At 41.6% G+C, this 17,698-nt stretch overlaps 1 protein-coding gene across 2 annotated transcripts in view; it reads left to right on the top strand.

Annotated features, from left to right (window-relative positions):
- Positions 1-16,648, top strand: part of Nxpe3 (neurexophilin and PC-esterase domain family member 3) — a 58,212-nt gene extending 41,564 nt beyond the window's left edge. Inside the window, exons 4-6 of one of the 2 annotated variants that reach the window (XM_051191679.1) lie at positions 2,129-2,202; positions 10,263-10,469; positions 15,342-16,648. In XM_051191679.1, coding sequence (XP_051047636.1) covers positions 2,129-2,202; positions 10,263-10,469; positions 15,342-15,892 — 832 coding nt within the window. In that variant the 3' untranslated portion in view covers positions 15,893-16,648. The remainder of the gene's footprint in view (positions 1-2,128; positions 2,203-10,262; positions 10,470-15,341) is intronic. The other variant, XM_051191680.1, reaches the window with a different exon arrangement.
- The last annotated feature ends 1,050 nt before the right edge of the window (positions 16,649-17,698 follow it).

Genomic DNA, 17,698 nt, shown 5'->3' with positions numbered 1-17,698 from the left:
TCTGCCTCCCAAGTGCTGAGATTAAAGTTGTGTGCCACCACTACTTGGATATTTATACATTTTTTTAAGATTGAGTCTCACTGGCAAGAACACCCACCTTCTGGACGCAGCCTCATAAATGATGAAAATTACAGGTGTGTGCTACCATGCCAAGTGTCAAGAGTTTTATTTCTTTTAAGTTTGAAATTAAACTTATATTTAAAAATGTCATATGTGTACTGTATTTACATATTTGAATCTTGAGCTCAGACCCAAGAGTTACTATTTTTCACCGACTATGAGCAGATTATTTCATTTCTATGCTTTTCCCTTTTTTTTTTTTTTTTTTTTTGCCTGTATGTGAAGAATATCCAGTTACTCCACTCTGGAACTGGGTTGACAGTCTGTCTAGTGACACCCCAATGAAGAAGAAAAGCATGGCTATAATTTAACCAAATTCCACGTGGGAAATAGTGGGATAAAGGGGTAGGGAGTCGAATAGCAAACCATATAAAGAGATTCCTAACACTAAATCCCACCATTAGAGACAAACACACACACAAAACCCTGTTACTACAGAAAGAGAAAACGATGTCTTGTGCCTGCTGTGACTTGCAGATCCTGGGAGTGGCTGGTTAATGGCGTATTGGAGGTGGTGGTAGAATCATTCTAGGGCCCTCTCTGGCTGGGATGTTTGCTGGGGAAAGTGTTCGAGGTCACTTACATTTGAAGGAAACCTAATAATTTTCACTTTGTTATCCTTCACACTGCTGAAGTTCTAGGTAGCACAAGGTTATCTCAAAAGGAAAAGATGACTGACCTTGAAGATCTCCGGACAAACTGTTTTGAGCTCCCTGGAGTGCTCTGAGTTTGTTCTTGTCTTTACCTTTGTCCTTGCTCAGGTTAGAAAAAATTAAGACGCTTTGCTGTCATTTTGTATGTTTGAGATAGGATCTCACAGTAGCCCAGGCTGGCCTGGAATTCACTATGTAGCACAGGCTGGCTGATTTCTAATTTGTGGTGATCCTCCTCATTTTCCCACGTGTTGGAATTATAGACAGGGTGTCTGTACCTGGCTGGCTTTGGCGTCTGGTTCTTCAAACCATAGGCGGACAATTAAGAATCTTTGTTCTTTACCCTTAGGAGAGAGAAAAATGTTGGTTTTGGAAAGACTCTCTCAAGGATTCTAAGGGCAGACATTTCAAGATGATAGTATCACAGAGAAGTTCTCCTTTTTTTTTTTTTTTTTTAAAACATGATTTGTACTTTTTTTCTGGGCATAGAGATTCATACCTGTAACTCAAACTCAGGAGGCCAGGGCAGGAGGGTTGGGAGTTCAAGGGTAGCCTGGGCTCAAACAGAATCAAACATAGCAGGAAAAGGGCAGGGCCAATAGCTCAATCTGCAAACTGATTGCTGTACAGACATGAGGATTTGGGTTAGGTCTCTAGAGTGCACTGGAGGTGGGGGTGTGGTGGTGTACATGTGTGATCCAGCATGGGGATGGCAAAGACAAGCAGACTCCTGGGGCTCACAAGCCAGCCAGCCTAGACCACTTGGTGAGTCCCAGAATAGTGAGATACCCTGTCTGAGATTGTTCTCTGGCCTTCCTACCATACATGTACTCACATGAACATGTACATATATACATATATTCCTGTATTCACACATACACACATAACCCCAACCAACCAAACCAAAGCAACGGAAAAGTAAGCAAACACTAACTCCCAGCTGCTTTCAGTTTGCGGGAATACTTTGATGTTATCACCTAACTTTTTTAGATTCTCGGTTGTTCCATGTTTGTTTCCTCACTGTCTGTCTATTGTTTATTTATGTGTGTGTGTGTGTGAGAGAGAGAGAGAAGGGAGAGAAAGAGAGAGAGAGAGACAGAGAAAGAGCGAGAGAGAGAACAGTGAAAACATACTGAGGATTTAATAAATTTCTCTTCAGTGTATATTACCTCTCTCAAGAGCCCTAGTTTATTAACTCTTAGTCTTGGTTAATTTTTCTGCTTCACCATAAGGCATGGTGAAGGCATATGTATTTTTTCCCACTTACTGATAAAGATACACAACTGCAAACAAATGTCTCTGAATCTTAATATCTTAATCTAAGCTTGTGCTTTTTTTTTTAATTCCTTCTAAAGTGGTGTCAATATCAAAATGCCGATCAACTCCAGTGGACCTGACTGGGTGACTGTGATTTCCAGGAGAGTAAAAGGTAAAAATGAGCTTGATGATGTTTCCCATTTATTTATTTATTTATTTATTTATTTATTTATTTATTTATTTTTATATAACCAAGTCCATTTAAATGAAAACAAACATTTATAGACAATATTTGGGAATTTGAGCATCATTCTTTCCAAACTACTTCCTGCTGGTAAGGGGCGCTGTCATGGGGGATTCTAAGAAGATGCAGAAATCCTGGCTGTAGTCTTTAAGGCTGCTTTGTCCAGCTGTTTTGAATGTAGTAGGATCACCTGGTACTCTGTTTCAGGCAGTCTGGCTTGATCAAACCACGTTAGTCTGGAAGGAATTTACAGCTTTTCATTTTCTGTGGGTTTTCCTTTTCTTTTAAAAATATTATTATTATTTTTTATTTTATGAGTGTTTGCCCTGCATGCATGTATGTGTCCTCAGGAGCCAGGTATGGGTGTCGGATCTCCTGGAACCAGTCTCAGAAGACTGTGAGTACCATGTGGGTCCTGGGAACGCAGCCCAGGTCCCTCTGCAGGAGCAGCCACGTTTTGAACCGCTGAGTCATCTCTCCAGCCCAGATGTGTGGTTTTGTTGTTAAACGGATTGATGGACAAGACGTTTTCATCCATTCCTATGTCCCGGCTACTTCTGAGCACAAATTGGGAACATTAGGGACTCATATTAAAAATCAGCTGGATCTTGTGTACTTAATTCTGGGTTTTCCTAGGCGTGCTAATGTAAAAGTCTTCTTTTTCTTCCACTATACACTGTGTATCTCTTCAAGGGCCTCTAGAGCTGTGTTGTCCAATGTGGAAGCATTTAGCCTTTTGTGGCTATTAAGACAAAAATGACTCAAAATGAAATAAAATTAAAAACCCAGCTTTTAAAAGTCACAAACTCAGCAACTTCATTGTGTTTGGTAGTATGTAAAAAGTTCTGTTGGATAGTGTTGTACTGTAGATAATTAAGACAGGAATATAGATAATGAACACAGGAAGTGTTAACCACGTGAGTAGAGGATGGACTTGTGACTTGGTAGAACAGTTCCGTGCCCATTTTTAGCAGGCCCTGGGCTCAGTCTGTGGCTGACCTGGATGCACACCAGCCCGTGCGAACTGATGAGTCGATGCAACTCTGATATACAGGTGTAAGTGTTAATAATGAAGAGGGAGACTGAGGCTGGGGGACTGCTCGAGTTCCAGGCGAACTTGAACTACATAGAGAGTTGCAGGATAGCCTTGACTACATAGTGAGATTTTGTGTCAGAGCACAAAAACCATAAAAGAGTGAAACTCAGAGGAGTAAGAGTGATGTCTTTCTGTAGTAGAGGTAGAGAGAAAGGAGACTTACAAAGGAGAAACAGCTTTGTGGTTACTGAGAACGCTTGCCTCTCACACTGCATATATCACCACCCCTTTTGCCACAGGCACTAGGTATATACTACACATGCATCCAGAAAGATGGCAATTGTACATGCTTGCCTGATGTAAACTGTGCAGAATGGATCAAGCAGCCAGGACCACCTCAAGGGGGCAAGGTGCTCCTTTGTTTTCCTGCAAAACCAACCCAGTGGTACCCAGAGATACTGCATCCACCCAGAAATCATAAGGTTCCCCCCTCCCCCAGTTAATTTGAGCTTTAAAGTGTGATAGTTACATATTTTAAAACACTGGTATCTGGTTCAGAATTCATGAAAAATTATAATGATATAAAAAAAGATTTGTAGACCAGAAACACAGTCTCTGGCTTCCACAGTTAGGTGGCATCTCAGCCTTCTGATAAAGATCTGTATTTCATTAATATTGAACCAGATGGCTTGCTCACTGTAGGATGTATGTGCAGAGCATCATCAGTGGAAATACTTACCTTCAGCTATCAGGATTTCCTTTGACCCATGGCCAAAGTGTTAGTAGATGTCTTGTTCCTCAATAGCACTGCTCTTCAAGCTTCTTGCTCCACAAAGGAATCCGCCCTTTTTCCTTTCCACTCTGCCATGCTTGCCAGGCTTGTGACATTACCAGGTGTCCTGTAGAGTGCTTAATAGGAGGGGATTTTCATTCTTCAAATTTGTAATAGTGGAAAATTCTATATCAAGTATGGACAGAACCCTCAGGAAGCCTCCAGGAGCCAGTGTGGAAGCTCAGCTTCAGTACTGAGGGACTCGTGGTCACACTGCGAGCCTTCTGTTTGCATTATTCTCAAGAAGATGTCTTACAGTTTACCTCTGCCGACAGGACCCAAATCAGCCAGGAGTGATAGAGCATCTACTGTTTTGGGTAGAGAGAAAATAGATTTAATTCACTTAGGAAGGTTCTTGTTTTTAAATGGAAGAAAGTAACTCAGAGTTATTAGGCACTGAATACTCAGGCTTTGAGTGAGGAAGTCACATTGTAGCAGGAACATAATTAGGGGAAAATGTTCTTTGTATATCCAAGGAGCTCAGATAGAGAGGACCTCCCAGAAGTCCACATTGACCAGAGATAGCACTTGGCGACCCTGATCAGGCTCTCTGGTTTTCCTTCTACTTAAACATTATGTTTCTGTTTAAACTTTCACCCACTAATTTCAGCTTCTGTTGGATTCAACTGTAGCAATGATTTCTGTGACATTCCTTTTAAGGTTTTTTTTTATTTGTTTATTATGTATACAGTGTTCTGTGTGCATGTTTGCAGGCCAGAAGAGGGCATCAGATGTCATTACAGATGGTTGGGAGCCACCATATGGTTTCTGGACCTCTGAACCTCTGGAATAGCAGTCCATCCTTTTAGCCTCTGAGCCATCTCTCCAAATCCCCCCTTTCAGATTTATTAATTGGAATGCTGGTGTGAAGAAGGGTTGTCCTTTTTCAAGTGTACATCGCTATAGACTTGCCATTATTTTGCTTCTTATATTTTTAAATAGCTTTATTTATCTAATTTTTTTTGAGATAGGGTTTTATTATGTAACCCTGGCTATCCAGAAGCTCAGTATGTAGAACAGGCTGGCCTCAAACTCATAGAGAGTGCACCACCATGCCCAGCTATTTTGTTTTTGAGCTAAAACTCAGCTTAACTCAGTCACTATTTTTGTGTGCCAAAATTGTTCCAAATTTGACAATTGAAAACATTGTCAGTTTGGATTCTGTGAAGCCACGCTGGTCTCAGATATGAGATCTGCCTGCCTCAGACTCCTGGGTGCTGGCATTGGGAGCAGGTGCTACTGATCTCCTCCCCTTTGAGCTATGCTCACCTTTTTGTTGAGCACTTCCTAACTTCCTGACACCATAAGATGTTTAGGCTCATTTTGTATCATCCCCACCCTAGCCTTAAGAGTTCAGAATCCTTTCTTACACACACACACACACACACACACACACACACACACACACACACCGAAATTTAAACAGGAAAATGATGACACGTAAGCACTCTTTTACTAGGCTCTGAATAACATTGTCAAGGAAGACTTTGAGATTGAGTTGAATGAGTTCATAATCGTTACCCCTTACTTATTTTTTCTATGCTTCTATATTTTGAAGCTTTTTTCCTCTCTACAGGTTTTTACTATTTATGTGTAAGTGAATTCATTTTCCCCAAAGACGTATATTTAGAGTGCACTGTGTTGCTTAAGACCACCATACTACCACCCAGTGATGCTATAATTTCAGTCAAAAGCATGAAACAGTTTTTAGATGGAGTTTACCTGCTTGTCGAGGGTGTCTGGTGGCAGACAGACTTTCCCAGGGTCAGAATCACGGATGAATTTTCATTAATATGAAAACTACACTACACATCCATGACTAAACGACTCAGCACCCTTGTTGAAGATTTGAACTCATACTTACTGGGGACCTTGCTCATCTTTCTGAGATAGTCCCCAAACGTCTGCCCACCCTTCTCATGGTATTCTTTTCATCCTGTTCTTTGTTGAGGAAAATGCTGTGGCCCTTTTCCTCTCATTTTGTTGTTTTTGCTCCAGTTAGCCCTCATTAGGCTAATGATGATGATGATGATGTGGAGATGTACAGTGCTACCCCCACCCACAGCATCATCATGTCACCATCATAAGAGCAGCAGTGTCTGCTTGCTAAAGATCACCTCAGCTGGGCTTGTTGACTGTTGGCATTCCCTCACAGAAGTGGGGATCTGGGAGAGTCATTGGTCTGTCACCTGAGTACCCAGCTAGCTTTCTCGGCCATTTGCCTTACCTGCGTGGTCTTTGGGGGCTTGGGTGGGGCTAGAGTATGTAGGCTGGGGGAGACTACGAGAAAGGGACTCAGTCTGTTGCCACTGAGAAGTCAGCTCCTGTTCCAATGTGGCTGCCTTAGAGCCACCAGCATTCCCGTACCAGTGACCCCTCATTCATGCTGATAGAAAGCCCAGGAAACTGGTTTCCCAGAGTGAGCTTAGGTAGAACTGACCATGGTTTGTTTGGGGGACTGTTGTGGGTGGGGCATAGATATTAGTCTCCCCTATGGAGAAAATTCTTGCTACACATGGGATAGCACCCTTTGGAGAAAAACATCAGCTTTGGCCCTTGAAGAGAAGTCAAGATATTTAGAGAAGGCAGGACAGTACTTTCGAGTAATCAAAAAATATGTCTTCTGCTTTTACACAAGGATTCTAAAAAGGTTTATTTTTTAATAAGCCAAATACATATTTATATTTTGCATAAACATCTGTCTTAGTTAAAATTTTCTCTTTACTAATATTTGGGATAACAACTTTGTAACATCAATGTTTTTTAGTCTTTTTTATTTAGAAACAATCTTATTTTACATATCAGTTCCCCTGTTCCCTCTCCCATTCTCCCATGTCCCCCCATGACCTCCCCATCCACCCCCACCCACTTCCCAATGATAGTGAGGCCTTCCATGGGGGATCATCAAAGTCTGTCACATCAATTGGGGGAGGGCCTAGGCCCTTCTCCCTGTATCTGGGCAGAGAGAGTATCCCTCTATAGGGAATGGACTCCCAAAGTCTATTTGTGCACTAGGGACAAATACTGGTTCCGCTGTTAGAGGTCGGATAGACTGCCCAGGCCTCCTGACTGGCACCCACATTCAGAGGGTTTGGTTCCGTCCAGTGCTGTTCCCCAGCTATCAGACTGGGGTCCATGTGCTCTCACTAAGTCAGGTCAGCTGTTTCTGTGGGTTTCTCTCACACAGTCTTGACTCTTTTGCTCATTCCTCCTCCCTTTCTACAACTGGATTCCAGGAGTTCTTGCTCTCCTCTATTCTTTCCCTGACTCGATCTTCCTGCTCCCTCATGTCCTCCTCTCCCCTCCTCTTCTCCCCTTCTCTTTCTCCTAACTCCCTCTCCCCTCCCCCATACTCTCAATTTGCTCAGAAGATCTTTCTCTTTTCCCTTCTCTGGGGGACCTTGTATGTCTCTGTTAGGATCTTCCTTGATTCCTAGCTTCTCTGGATTGTTGTGGATTGTTGGCTGGTAATCCCTTGCTCTGTGTCTAAAATCCATATATGAGTGAGTACATACTGTATAATTTTTATTTTTGTCTTAATTTTTATTTCAAAGAAATAGTAGATTGGTGTTATTTTATCATTTTAAGAGAATTTCATATCTCAGTGAACTGAAGGCCCATAAAGTTCCAAGAAACACTCTTTAAGCAACTTTTTGCAGTCAGGAAACACTGTTGTACAAATTGACCATAAGGGGGCAGTATAAGCATGCACATTCCACTCTTATACAGCACCCTGTGTTTAAAGAATGGCCGTCAGGTTCAGTAATTGATTTGCTTTGCTTGACTAAACTCTGGTAGTAAATATAATTAACATTCTCATGGAAATGGTAATTGCTTCCCGTGTGATATATACTTTTCTTTTTAACACGCATTTGACACAAAATAACTGAATCTGTCAAATTACCGGGGGTAAAACTGTAACTTCAAAATCACTTTTAATTTTCATCCCAGTAAATGTTTTCTTGTGCCCCAGATGCGTTCTTTGTAGCTCTCTGGCTATACAGCTTTGATACATTAAATCAAGGAGGACAGGCGAGACAGCTCAGCTGTAAAGCCCTGACTGCCAGCCTGATAGCCTGAGTTTGATCCCTGGCACCCACATAGCAGGAGAAAACTGACTCCTACAAGTTGTCCTCTGGCTTCCGTATGTGTACTGTGGTGAGCTCCTAATAATAATAAAACAACTGGGTAGTTTTTGGGAAGCCGGAAGTGAAGCAACATTTGATAGCATGCTGAGGTTTTGCCCACTGGGAATTTTGGTCTTGTTTTGTGATGGTGTCTTGCTGTGTGCCTAAGTTGGTCTTGAACTCCTGAGCTCAAGTGATCCTCAGCTTCCTGAGTAGTGTAGCTATGACTCCAAGTGTGTCCTGCTGAATCTGGCTAAGGAAATTACTCTTGAATAAGTCACAGAAGTTTGTTTCTTCTACACTTTATTTTGGTAGTCATATTTCCCAATCTAAATCTTTTGCAAAATACCAGTTACTTTTTCACTTAGTCTCTGAATCAATGAAGAATTAGCAGATGCCTAAGAGGGGGAAATGCGCTATCAGGGAAATCCTGTTATCTCTTTGTTATATGATAACAGGAAATGTCATCCATAAGTTAGCAGACCAGCAAATATGTGGGATAGTTATATTTATGGGAACAGTTTTCACCTATTTTTGGAGGTAAATACCAGAATATGTTATATTTTTCTGTTTTCTTTCCATAATCTAGCAAGCTAGAAAATATGCATTTTTAAAGAGAGAATTGGAAATACAAAATCATTTGGATTGAGACAGTGTTATGGAGTTAAATAACCTGAAAATAGTCACAAATAGGAGGCTGACTTAAATTTCTAGGTCACACAGCATTTCCATTCCAGTTGTGGGTTAATGGAATGATTAAACTGTGTTTGTTGCTGAACCCTGGGGTGTATGAGGACGTGGCATAAAAATGATTGGTGTTATTTGGAGATGATGGATTTCAATGATTAAGAAAGAAGAAAGTTCATATCCTCAGGGAAAAGATGAAAGAAATGACTTGTGTCTCTGAGCTCCTGTTTCCTTCTGATGACGTGGCGTGGCAATTGAGAGGCTGGGCTTTGGTTCTCATCCGAATGCTTTAGGTTCTGGCCAGTGTCTGTGTCAGGTCCCTGCCCTTGCTCCATTTGCTTGCTCTGAACAACGGGAGTACCAGTGGGAACTTTAAAGAGATTGTGTGAGCTTCCGAGAAATGATGTGTTTCGTTTCCCGACCCAAACAGTGCCCGTAGCAGAGTTAACTTGCAAGGGATCCTAGCTAGCATTGAAGCCTTGCCATGTGTTGCTTCTGCATGGTACTAGCTAGAAGATGTTAGGGCAGAGAGATGTTGACTCTCTCAGTACCATGTGTAGCTAGGCTGCAATGGTGAGTGCACATTGCTGATGCTTTTAAGTGCTGCTTATGATTCTAAAGACCTAGACCACTTGTGGAGAATGATCCACCACATGGCATTGCTTTCTTCTCTAGTTGACAGTGGTGGTTTTCCGAATGAAAATTTAAATTTAGAGCACATTGATTAGAACATTTAATGGACCAGGAGGCATTGTATTCATATTACTATATTAATACATATGTGTGCATATAGTCATATATATAGAACTTATTGTGAGATTAAGTTATCATTTGCTTTCAGGCATGGGGATAAAAAAGGATGTTCTCATTCCGAAATAATGCTGGGCAGATACTTTTCCTTGGGTTTTGTCTTCCTTTATTTTGAATGTTGATGAACATACACACAGACACAGGCACACACAGACACAGGCACACACAGGCACACACACTCACTCACACACACACACACACACACACACACACACACACACACACACAGGGACTGCCTGAAGTGCCCTTCCCCCCCCCCCCCCCGTGTGCCCTCCAGTACCCCACACCCACACACCCACTTCTCCTCTTCCCATTTTAGTATGGGGGGAAAGCCTGGGATTTCTTCAAGCTATGACAACAGGAAGTACTGCCTGTAACCTTGCAGGCCAGCAAATATGTGGGTATAGTTTTTTTTTTTTTTTTTTTTTGTGTGTGTTTGTTTTTGGAGATGAAATTCAGAATCTTATAATAGATTTTTTCCCCCTTTTCTTTGCAGAAACTGATGACCTAGACATATCTCAAGGTTCAGGAACTTTTCCTTCTGGATATTTCTACAAAGACCAGTGGAAGCCCAGGAGGTTTAAGATGCGCCATTTTAACGACCCTGATAACATTACAGAATGCTTACAGAGAAAAATGGTGTATTTGTTTGGTGATTCAACAATCAGGCAGTGGTTTGAATACCTCACTATGTTTGTCCCAGGTTGGTGCTTTTGCATTTGGACATTCCCGTGTGTGAAAGCAGATTTGAGATGAGCAGGCTCCTTTGGTGCCCAAAGGGAGGCATCAGGTGAAGAGGCAACAGGACTAAAGAGTTACCTTAGCTCTGGGAGATGTGTGGTATCTTCTGGTCCGCAGTAGAGTCTTGTACTGGCAGAAGTTGGAGTTCTCACGGAGGCTTATCCTGCTGTCTCTCTCTGGCCTTGGATGAGTCATTTATTTCTCAGACCCTCATTGCGCTGTGTCACATTAGACCACCAAACTATGTCACCGCACAAGTGTCTTCCACTTCTACTAATCTGGGTTATAAAACAGTTGGCCGCTTCCAGGTGTTTCTTTTCCTGTTCTGTTTGGCTCACCTGTAGGTCTCTACAGGTTTTAACTGCAAACAATTAGCCAAATGTGACCTTGTAGCAAAGGCATCCATGGGGCCTCTCGTCCATGGGACTCTGAGATAGAGTTGACTTCTGTTGAGAGACTCTAGGCAAGTCCCAGCATTCTTAGTGTCTGCCTAGCTCTGAGACTATTCCTCAGATCTAGAATAAGACCTACTACTAACAGGAGGCACTCTCTTCTCTAAGGTTGTGTGCTTATCTATTAAGGAATAGGTGATGCTCTGGGAACTATTTGTGTGTTTCTGTGCACATGTGTATATAGGTGTAAATGGGTGTGTGTGAAGGAATGTGCATGGGGGCTGAGGTATCCTTGGGTGTTGTTCTTAGGGTCTGTCCGGCTTGTTTTGTGAGACAGAGTCTTCCACTGGCCAGCAATACTGAGAGACCTGGCTGTCCCTGCTTCTCCGGCACCATGGTTGCAAGTATGTGGACTGCCTCCCCCTTTTGCTTGAGTTCTGGGGATCAGACTTAGGTTCTCATATTTGTACAGAAAGAACCAATTGAGCCACCCCCTCAGCCTTTGTGGGGACTATTTTTTTTTAAGATTTCTTTACATATTTATGTATATTGGTGCTTTGTCTGCATGGTCATCTGTGTACCAGAAGAGGACATCAGACAGTTGGGAGCTGCCCTGTGGGTGCTGGGAATTGAGCTCAGGACCTTTAGAAGAACAGTGAGTGTTCTTAACCACTGAGACATCTCTCCTGCCCTGCAAATAGTTGTTTTATTTTTTAATAAAATAGTTTGTGTGTGAGTTGCTTATGGCTTAAAAAAAATAACCTCTAATTTACTTTTTAAAAGAAAAGACAAGGAGGACATACATGGTTCCCTGGAGAAGGGGAAAGGGACAAGATCCTCCCAGCGAATTGGGAGCAAGGTGGGAGGAGAGAGGGAGTTAGGATAAAGAGGGGGAGAAGAGGAGGGGAGAGGAAGGCATAAGAGAGCAGGAAGATTGAGTCATGGAAAGAATAGAGGAGAACAAGAAAAGAGATACTATTTAAACCATTATAGGTTTAAAGAGAAATCTGGCACTAGGGAAATGTCCAGAGATCTACAAGAATGAGCCCAACTAACAATCTAAGCAATAGTGGAGAGGCTACCTTAAATGCCCTTCCCCTATAATGAGATTGATGACTACCTTATATGCCATCCTAGAGCCTTCATCTAGTAGCTGATGGAAGCAGAAACAGACACCCACAGCTAAACACTGAGCCAAACTCCTGGAATCCAGTTGCAGAGAGGGAGAAGTGATGAGCAAAGGGGTCAAGACCAGGCTGGAGAAACCCACAGAAACAGCTGACCTGAACAAGGGGGAGCTCATGGACTCCAGACTGATCACTGGGAAACCAGCATAGGATCAACCCAGACTCCCTGAACATGGGTGTTAGTTAGGAAGACTGGGCAGTCTATGGGGCCTCTGGTAGTGGATCAGTATTTATCCCTAGTATAGGAATGGACTTTTCGGAGCCCATTCCAAATAGAGGAATACTCTCTCAGCCTAGTCACAAGGGGGAGGGTCTAGGCCCTGCTCCAAATGGTATGATACACTTTGAAGATCCCCATGGAAGGCTTCACCTTCCCTGGGGAGCAGAAAGGGAATGGGATGGAGGTTGGTGGGGGGAACAGGGGAGGGCAAGGGAACTGGGATTCACATGTAAAACAAGCTTGTTTCAGATTTAAATAAAAAATAATAAACAAAAGGAAGTAGATTTTACCTCAAAAGATGGAAAGTCAATTCCAGCTTTTCAACGAGACAGACATGGTTGAGTTCAGTTATTGAAGCAAAGTTAAATATCTGGAGAAGGAAGTAACGATGGGCAGGCATTGTGCTGGGTAAGTCTTGGTGCTGACCGGGCAGGCCTTCAAGGCATCTGCAGTTGCTTCTTCATAATTTCTGATGACATAGCCCGATATTTCCTTTAATAGCAATGATCACATTGACTGTTTTGCTCATTTTCCACCAGACCCTTTTGAGACAGATTTTTCATCTGATATAATAACAGCCTTGTGTGGGTGCCTGATCTTTATCAAAAGAAGATGACAGCGTGAACTTTGCTTCACTGTAACTCTGGAGGCTGCATAGTAATGAACTAAGGAGGAGAGGACTAAAGCAGAAGCTTGAGACAACAGAAAGGAAAAAATGAAATCTGCCTTAAACCCCTAAGGGGAGAGGGTCTGGAGAGATGGCTCAAGAGGTTAAGAGCACTGGCTGTTCTTCCAAAGGTCCTGAGTTCAATACCCAGCAACCACATGGTGGCTTACAACCATCTGCAATGCGATCTGGTGCCCTCTTCTGGCCTGCAGGCATACACAGTATGCATAATAAATAAATAAATAAATCTTAAAAAAAAAAAAAAAAAAAAAAAAGAATAACCCTTAAGGGGAATATAGACTATTACAGTCTGATTTTTAGAACTGACTATGAACTGTGAGGCAAATCTCCGATGTCTGTCGTGGCCAACTCACGGCACCTGTGGTAGTGGCACTGGGTAGCTGCTAAGGAAATGTGAAGGGAATTGTGTTATCAACATTTACTATGTATGTGTGTATTTAATGTGAGACAGGTTTTGCTGTGTAGTACCCTTGCTAGCCTGCAGCTTGCTTTATATTCATCCTGGCCTTAACTTTGTGGGGTTCCTCCTGCCTCTGCTTCCCACATGCAAGGAACTGGACCCAGAAATACAACTTAGAGGGAGGGAGCAAAAGGGTTTCTAAGTTGTGCTGCCGACTGCCTTCCTCCCTTCCTCCCCCTCTCTCTTCCTTTCCTTTCCTTTTCTTTTCTCTAGACAGGGTGTCCCTATCTGGCTGGCCTGGAACTCACTACATGGACCAGGCTGGCTTCAAACTCATAGAGATGCACCTGCCTCTGCTTCCTAGTGCTAGGAGTAAGGGCGTGCCACCACCACTTAACACCGTTATTTCTTATGTAAGACAAGTTTTCTTGTAGGACAGTGGTATGGTTTTTCCAACCATGAGATAAAATTAAAAGTCAAAAGAAACAGCCGGTTTTCTTCTTTTGCTTACTGGGGGGGGGGGGGAAGAACTTTTTCTCCCCCCCTCTCTAGTTCAGGAGTATAATTTAGATTATTCTATGTTCTAAAAAATTTCATTTGTTTGTTTACCAATTTTGAGGCAAAAATCTCTCTGTCACCCTGGAAAGCTTTGAACTCAGTAATCCCCCATCTTAGTCTCCTAAGTGCTGGTATTACCAAGTATATGCTACCATTCTTGGCCTAAAAGTTTATTTTTAGTCAATAAATAATTGCATGTATTTTTAGGGTACAATAGGCTATATTGCTAGAATGATCTTATCAAGCTAAGTAACATACCTATCACTTCATATACTATTTATTTTGAGAACATTTAAAATCTCTTCAGGTGTTTCTGACATGTTATTGTCAGCTACAGCCACACTGCTGTGCAGTAGGTCTTACAAACAGACTCTTCCAGATTAGCATAGGAACCCTTGATTAACTACTCTTGTTTCTCATGCTCCCCTACTTCTATGGGTTGTTTATCTTCTCTGAGAGTTAAACTCTCTAAAATAATTTTGTTTAGTGTATTCATTTTTATTTATTTTATGTGCATTGGTGTTTTGTCTGCATGTATGTCTGTGCAAGGGTGTCAGATCTTGGAGTTACAGACAATTGTGGGTGCTAGGAATTGAGCTTGGGTCCTCTGGAAGAGCATCCAGTGCTCTTAACTGCTGAACCATCTCTTGAGCCCTCAGAGAGTTAAACTCTTAAAGTTACTACTAAGGAAGGTTATGGAATATTTATCTTTCTGTGTCTGGCTTATTTCACTTAGCATGGTATCCTTCCAGGCTTATTCATGTTTTTGCAAATGACAGGATTTTCCAAAAGATGTGATTACTGAAATGTGCTCATAAAACAGAAGTTACAGCCCCCATCCTAGAGGATAGAATACTCACCTATTAGAAGAATAATGTATGAATGCCAACTTTATTTTTAAATATTCTGTGATCTGTGAAAATAGCACCATTTCTTGGCTTAATGGCTGTAACCATCTTAGACACACGTGGACTCTCTCACTGATAATATTGCTTATTATGTTATGTTTTCAAGTGATTTGAATAATTAGAGCACTAGACTAAAGGTCCATTGATACAAAATGGGACACAGAATAGGTATTACTTTTTTTTTTTTTACCTCATGTATTGATTTTTTTAAACAAGGAAGTTCTGAAGTGTGTTAGCACAGAGATCTACACCACAGTCTCTGAATGTAATGATGTTGGCAATGAAATTCACAGAGGAATCTGCCCAGTGAACAACTTCCTTATCAGCTTCTGCTAGAGAATAAGTACTAATTTTAAACTTACATTGCCCCTCTTTGTTGTACGGCTATTTCTGAAACTGTTTTGCAAAGCCAGTTGAATATTCAAAATGTATGTGTTTAGATGGAATGTTTTCATGAATTTGATCTTTTTCCTTGTTTCAGATTTAGTGGAGTTTAACTTGGGTAGTCCCAAGAACGTTGGTCCCTTCCTTGCAGTGGATCAGAAGCACAACATCTTGCTCAAATATCGCTGCCACGGTCCACCTATCCGCTTCACGAGTGTCTTCAGTAATGAGCTTCATTACGTGGCAAATGAACTGAATGGGATTGTGGGAGGGAAGAACACAGTGGTGGCCATAGCTGTATGGTCCCACTTTAGCACCTTCCCCTTGGAAGTATACATCCGGAGGCTCAGGAATATCCGACGAGCAGTGGTCCAGCTCCTGGACCGAAGCCCTAAGACTGTGGTTGTCATCCGGACAGGCAATGCCCAAGAGCTGGGGCCTGAAGTGAGCCTCTTTAACAGTGACTGGTACAACTTTCAACTGGACACTGTCCTTCGGAGGATGTTCTCAGGGGTTGGAGTCTATCTTGTTGATGCCTGGGAGATGACCTTGGCTCATCATCTACCCCACAAGCTGCATCCCGATGAAGTGATTGTGAAGAACCAGTTGGACATGTTCTTATCTTACGTATGCCCCTTGGAGACCTAACTGACTTCAAGTACACTAAAGGAATTGCATTCAGTGACCTTTCCAATTGACTTGTGGTATAGAAAATTTGTGATTGACTTTATTGTGAGGCAGATACTATCAACATGTTGAACATTTCAAAAAAGAGCTGTACTTTGCATAATGACTTGTAAAGAACTTAGGCAGTATAGACTGCATCTGTATCTACCTATAGGACTTTTCTGTCTTGACTTAGCCATCGTAGAGCTCTGATTAGCAGCATCTACACACTGTATTGCCCTTGTAACCAAAGAAGCTAATGAGTGTGTTTGAACCAGCTTCTCCTGGGGTGGAGATTCCTGTGCTAATGCCTACAAGAAGTGGTTTGAGTAAACAGAATGGATAGATTTGGTTGGCAGTACTGTTTGCCACTTACCTGGTAAAGGAAATGGGACATGTCTTTATGAATAGCACAAGGATCCCTCCTCAGGAACAGAGAGTGTTTATTGTCAGAGGTTCCCTGGCCATGCTGAAGACTGCTGTATCTCAGGAGTTTCTATTGACTTTTTTTTTCCTGAATTACTTGTAAAGGCCAATGTGTGTGGTCAGAATTTTATAATAAGGATATTAACAATGTCCTGCTTTTATCTAGGAAAGAAGCAAAACAGAAGAGCAAAAATCTGTGCTTTGGATTGGTGTTCACATTTGATAATTATTTCTTACTTGATTCAGCTAAGTTTTATGTGATGAATACTTATTCTAGAATAACAACTTTTGGAAATAAATATGTGAACAGAAGTTTATTTTTATGTTCTAGAGCTTGTGGGTTTTAAGAACTGATTTTTATGTAAAGGATGCTGCTATCATAAAATTGTAGAGTTTCTCCAGTCAGTGGTTCCAAGTGTTTCGTTTTAGCTGTCATGAAGTACATGCCGAAATTAGACATTACACCAGATCAGAAGTTAATAAAATTAGTGTAAGGAGTAAGGTTTTTCCACCCACCGCTGGTCTTGTCCCACCGCTGTGCCAGCCCCAGATAATGCACAGAGATGCTGTATTTGATATAATGCTGTTGGCCAGTTACTTGTTTCTTATTGGCTAGATCTGTCTTAAGTATTAACCCATTTTTGTTAATCTAATATTTCCACGTGCTTTCATCTTACCGGGGAATGGCGGCTGGCGGTTTTGCTCTCTCCAGACTCTCCATCTTGACCCCTCCTTACTCCTTCCTCTTTCCTCCTTGTCTCCTAGTCCCGCTTATCTTGCTTTCCTATTGGCCAACAGTGCTTTATTCATTAACCAATATGAGAAACATGTATGCAGAATGGCATCTCCCATCAAATTAGGTATTAAAATCCATGACAGGTATTTTGATTTGGACATAAAGTACACATATACACTGTCTCATGCTTGGGAGTAAAAAGCTACTATTTAGCTATCTGCTATTCCTTTTAGCTTGACCATACTAGGCAGGTGCTCTACCGAGTTACATTCCTAACCCATTACTGGATATCTGAAATTAAGAGGATTGGCCATTTTTATTGAACTTTTTCTTATTAATATTTAATGGTTTAAAATTAAATTTAGGATCATTTAATAAGTAGTTTTTGCATTATGAGAGGTTATAGCTTACTTTTATTCCTCCTAAACAGACATGTCTAAACACTGGGGTGTCTTGGGAGATGAAGACAGATACTTAAAGCTGTATCTGTCTATGTGCCCTTCAAAAAGTGAAAAATTTAGGCTTTTAATGTAGAGCATTCCTTTCCTACTCTTGAGGACCATTAAGATTATAAAATATTTTGGGGAAAGTTTTGTAATTGGTTTTGGAGTCTGAACAGGCCAGTG

Source organism: Phodopus roborovskii, unplaced genomic scaffold (assembly GCF_943737965.1).
Source record: "Phodopus roborovskii unplaced genomic scaffold, PHOROB, whole genome shotgun sequence".
Lineage (NCBI taxonomy): Eukaryota > Metazoa > Chordata > Mammalia > Rodentia > Cricetidae > Phodopus > Phodopus roborovskii.
The sequence above is the reverse complement of the archived record's forward strand: the minus strand, read 5'-3'. Positions and strand labels throughout refer to the sequence as shown.